General features: G+C 38.3%; 1 protein-coding gene across 1 annotated transcript; it reads left to right on the forward strand.

The window, feature by feature from the left end:
• Nucleotides 1-1734: 1734 nt before the first annotated feature.
• Nucleotides 1735-2329, forward strand: her12 (hairy-related 12; the record flags this gene model as incomplete). The annotated part of the gene is made up of 2 exons (XM_079225724.1): nt 1735-1803; nt 1919-2329. 2 exons carry the CDS (start codon nt 1735-1737, stop codon nt 2327-2329), a joined length of 480 nt encoding a protein of 159 aa, XP_079081850.1.
• Nucleotides 2330-5187: the final 2858 nt, after the last annotated feature.

Raw genomic sequence — 5187 nt, forward strand, 5'->3', positions numbered from 1 at the left:
ACACATACATACATATGAAAATGAAGAGAAAGCAAGTACTGGAAATGAATAGCATATAGATGTAACTAAATGCATTTGTGTGTTTGTAATCATATTATTAGTCATTCTATTTCAGGTTAGTTTGTCACTTAAAATACCTCCATTTCACAGCTATAGGTTTCTAAGTGACATCTTTGAATGGGGCTAGTATTTCTGTTGTGGCATTTCTACTCTGACTAAATGAAGATTGCTTCTTTTTGCATTGTAGATGGATGTCTGAAACCTTAAATTAAAAGAATCAACACAGCCCAAAGACTGCTCTGTGCCAAGCAGTGCAGCCAGTTGACTTGATTTTTCCCAGATGGACCGAGACACAGAGTTTCTGTTTGTCCTGCAACAAAAGATCAATTAACATTCCCAGTGGAGCATTCGGGAGCGGCATGGCTTTTGTAGCTCATTTACCCTGATGTTGAGGACTGGTGGGAAACTGGGGAGACGGGACTACTCACACTGCGCCCACAAGGCCGGCTTCACATCTGGGGCCAGCCAGGGAGGAGGCCCTCAGAGGCACACTGCCAGCCCGCTCATAATGCCTTTGACTTGACTCTAATTGGACACAGTTCCTTTACAACAGGGTCTGCAGACCTTCAGGGGAAGTTAAACAAGAGCGTATGATGATAGATTGCCTACATTTTTCAGCAGAACTAAGTGACTAATATGTGACAAAAAACTACAATAATCCAAATGTGATTTGTCTCACCACATGTAATTCAACATGGAATACAGTGACTGAAAATAAATCTGTGCAAAACATGGAGATGACATTAATTAAATATAATAATTTAAATATGCATAAGTGAACAGTTTGCTGTACTGTTCAAATACAAATAAATTATATACTTATCAGTAATATGAGGGGTGCACTTCTTATGAAACCTGGGCCTCTTGAGAGTATACAAGTAATGTAAAGGCATATTTTTTTATCACTATGACTTGCTTCCATTAACTGCCTTTGATCAGGGTTTCTCTACAGATTATTGCAGTCTTCCTCACACATCACTCCTGTGGTAAACCCTGACATTTTTGACAGAAAGAAAGTAAACTGTAACATAAGGCAACATGTAGTTGGAAAAGCAACAGGTGGAAAATCTAATTATTCACCTGCAGCCAGTTGATGTCACTTGTTCACGCTGACGACCTCCCTACCTGCTCCTTCCTTTCTCTTGGAGCTTATCTTCGCCAGTTTAAACATTGTGTAGCCTAAATGTGGTCAACCTGTGAGCAAAATAAAATGTTTTCCTGTCTGCTACTAAAATGCCTTTTTAGAGGAAGAGAAGCTTTGTTTGGAGAGAAAATGAAAGACTTCAGTTTATAGTGTTTTATTGCAGTGAAACATTTGGTCTTCAATTGCAGTTATCCCTCTTTGAAGATACCCACTTGTGTGTGCCTAACATTACATTATTCTACATCTAAAAATGTAATTTAGACCTTCAGTCCATGATTCATTCTCAGATGGCCGCTTGATAACATGTTGATTACCTGTTGCTTATCTTGGGAAACATGCCTTTCTCTCTGAGTTATTGACATGTCTTCCATTGTTGTGCTGGGAGTCCCACTGGTCAGAGTGTGGGAACCCCAGCCCTGCCTGAGCCACATGGCTTTGTTATGCTAATCTCCCAGTATAAAATGAGGAGCAGCCCCTCCAGGGGCATCAGACCTAAGAGTGCGGTCCATGCTATCTTCACCTGCACAGACATGGCTCCTTGCTCATCCAACTACTCCTCTATTCACCACATCAGGATCTCTGAGAAAGACACCATCAAAGTAAGTACTGCGGAGGCGTTTAAGGGCTTTGTGTCAGCTTTTATGGTCAAACATGTACACATTGTTTATCGCTGAATACAATCGTGAGTTTACCTATCTGTCTCCACTTCCACAGATGAGAAAACCTTTTGTGGAGAAAATGCGTAGAGATCGCATCAACAGCTGCATCGAGCAACTCAAGATCATCCTGGAAAAGGAGTTCAAGCAGGAGCCCAACTCCAAGCTGGAGAAAGCCGACATCCTGGAGATGACTGTGAGCTTCCTGAGTCAGCAGCTGCAGTCGGGCCTCTGTAAGAGCGACTACAGCCAAGGCTACTCTAACTGCTGGAGGGACTCTGTGCACTTCATGTCTGCTGGATCCAACACAGAAGCCTCTGTTGCTCCTCTGCAGGGCCTCCAGCAGCAGAAGCAGCAGCTCCATCAGGCCCAGAGAGCCGGCAGCTCCTCCACAGTCTGCTCCACCCTCAGGCCCACCACGCTGCAGGACAGCAGCAGCAGCAGAGGCCCCGTGTGGAGGCCTTGGTAGAGACTCTGACACACAGACGCTCTGAGACCTGAGGGCACTCTCCCTCACTATGTAGGAAATATATTTCCAGCCTGCTCATTCACGACGGGTTTCCTTATTGTCTCATCACATTGATGGACAAGTAGTAAGCTCGACGGCTCTCACTTATTTGAAGGTTGTCGTGCTTCAACTTTGATTCACATTTGATGTTTGCTTTTCCTTTGTGTTTAAAGCTGGAGGTAGATTTTGAGTGATCTTGTGAAATGATTGTTTACTCCAGTGGAGTTTATCTTTGGACTGCTTGATGTAACGGTATCTGCCATACTGTGTTATACTGACAGTTGCTGTTGAGAATATTTCTCTTCTGTTGTGAATTATCTATGCCAAATTGTATGTATAAAGATGATGGCGTGCATGTTGTTAATGGATGTACATATACCATTTGTTGTAGATATTGCTGATTAGGCTCTTAAAACGCGTTTCTAACATTTGTATGACAATTACAAATAAAAAGATACAATCAATAAATCCGGATTTTTTATTTCATATACCAAGCAATACTATTCCTATTGTTATTTGGAAATCTGTTATAATGTCTCTATCATTTTTTTATAAATACAATGTTCTTACTATTTTTGCATATTTTAATGATTAACTTCTTCATAAAACTGTCCTAAGCTTGTCACAAGGTTAGCTTGTAAGCTTGTTTTTTAAGGAAGGTCCCGTGATGTTTGGTCAGAAAGCAACAGATATCACAATGTTTTTAATGTTTAACATTTTAAGTTAAAAGTCTTGCTTAGACTTAATACTAGTACATGCATGACATCCTTTCCTTACATAGGAAACCTGCCAGCATTTATTTTAAATGTAAATCCAGAACTCATTCCAAGAATAAAGCAAACACATTAAAACACAAGCAAAGTGTTGAATGGCCTTGCACACAAAATAATATCTTTGACTAAAAGCTAAAATCAGTTGGAATTTGGAGATTTAGAGATTTTTTTCAAATGTGTTGCATTGACTAAATAACTACCAGATGGCTGACACTTCTTGTAAAAAGCATCACACATTAATCAAATTAATAAATCAAATGAAAAATGTAATATAACATTTTTAAAAAAATGTTTAAAAAAAGAAAACCAACCATAAGAAAACACACAATTACACACCTAAAACACTAAATCAGGCTATTTACAATAAATATATCTACAACAACATTTTATCAAATTTATCAAAATCCAAATTTTACGTGTTGAAAACTGTAGACCTCCCTTACATGTTTACTCAGTTACAAAATTGTTATTATAAAATGAAAAATACATTTAAAAAATGTCTCCTCATAAAGTATTGTCTCTTAATAAGTGTTTATTAAGAGGGGTTTATTAAGATGTTATATATAAAATGTATATATATATATATATATATATATATATATATATATATATATATATATATATATGTATATATATAAAATACGTTTATATTGTCCCTCTAGGAGACAACTAGTATATAGAGACGTCTACATTCTATTGTGGGAGGAAACTCCATTAACGTTAATGAATGGATAAACCCACCTGACACAGGGAGACAGACTCCACATAGAGAATTTCGTACTGCCCACAGCGGGTACCACCTATTTTTACGTTCCTCGTTATGTGCGTGCGGCCATATTGAGTCACGGTTGGACTGACTTGGCACTTGTCTGATGATTTGGTGCGACCCGAACTCGGCCCCCTCGATGCAGGTAATAGCGCTAAGTTAGCCACTACACCACCGTGTCAGCCAATAATTTAGAGCGAGAATATCATATTTATCTTTTCTTTTTTGGATTATAATTATTATTGGTTGATGTTGTTTTTAGTTGCTTAAATAAGTTATACTAGAAGACAGAATAAACCAAAAAGCTGAACAGCAGTGGTCTAGTTTGGCAGTCAGTGTTGCCGACTTGGTGACTTTCTTGCCAGATTGAACAACTTTTGGAGCGAGTGCTGCTATTGCTACTTTCCTTGGGAAAGAGTTGGCAACACTGGGCTTGTTTTTTAAAATTGGATACTCATAGTTTCTGTTAGTTTCTAAAAACTAACATGTGTTTCACGCTTATCCTATTTCCAATACACAGAATGCATTCACAATACTGCACAACAAAATAATACACATCATGTACAAACGACCTGCATTTAGTCAAATACTTTTTTCCTTTATTAAAGGCAAATAACTCACAACAGACAAGTTCAGTCAACCACACAACGTGACATACATTTTAAACTTCAGAACAAGTTAATGAATATTATTTTCAGTGACAAAAAGGAACAGGAATAAATACCTCACTGTGAGGCATGAGGACACTGTGATATTGTTTCACTAAAAGAAGCAGTGCTGCTTATGTGAATGATCTCCAGTGTGAATTTGGGATTAAGAGGATATAATCCCTTTTACGTATCGTTCATCAATGTGATGAAACACGAAAAAACACTCAGTAACATAGTGAGTGAGCAGGCTGGAAATATATTTCCTACATAGTGAGGGAGAGTCCCCTCAGGTCCGATTGTTCTACATCGCATAATTGTTTTTTAATTTTTACTTTTAGTACACACTGCAGCTGTCCTTACAAAGTGTGTATGGTTGCATACAGTATGCATTCAATTCAGATACACTACTTTGTCTGAACATTACACTTTTGACCCTCTTGCTCATTCAGAATGGTTCAGAATAGACAGAAGAGCATGCTGGATGCAGACTGCAAAATGTGAATGGATGAAGTAAGACACCCTGCTATATTTGGCATCGTGCATTTGACATTTGATGCATTGGGACATACTAAATCAGTTTATGGTATAATACATATTACGGTAGTATTGGTATTGAAATGCATAGAGTCT

Source organism: Taurulus bubalis, assembly GCF_910589615.1.
Source record: "Taurulus bubalis genome assembly, chromosome: 11".
Classification (NCBI taxonomy): Eukaryota; Metazoa; Chordata; class Actinopteri; order Perciformes; family Cottidae; genus Taurulus; species Taurulus bubalis.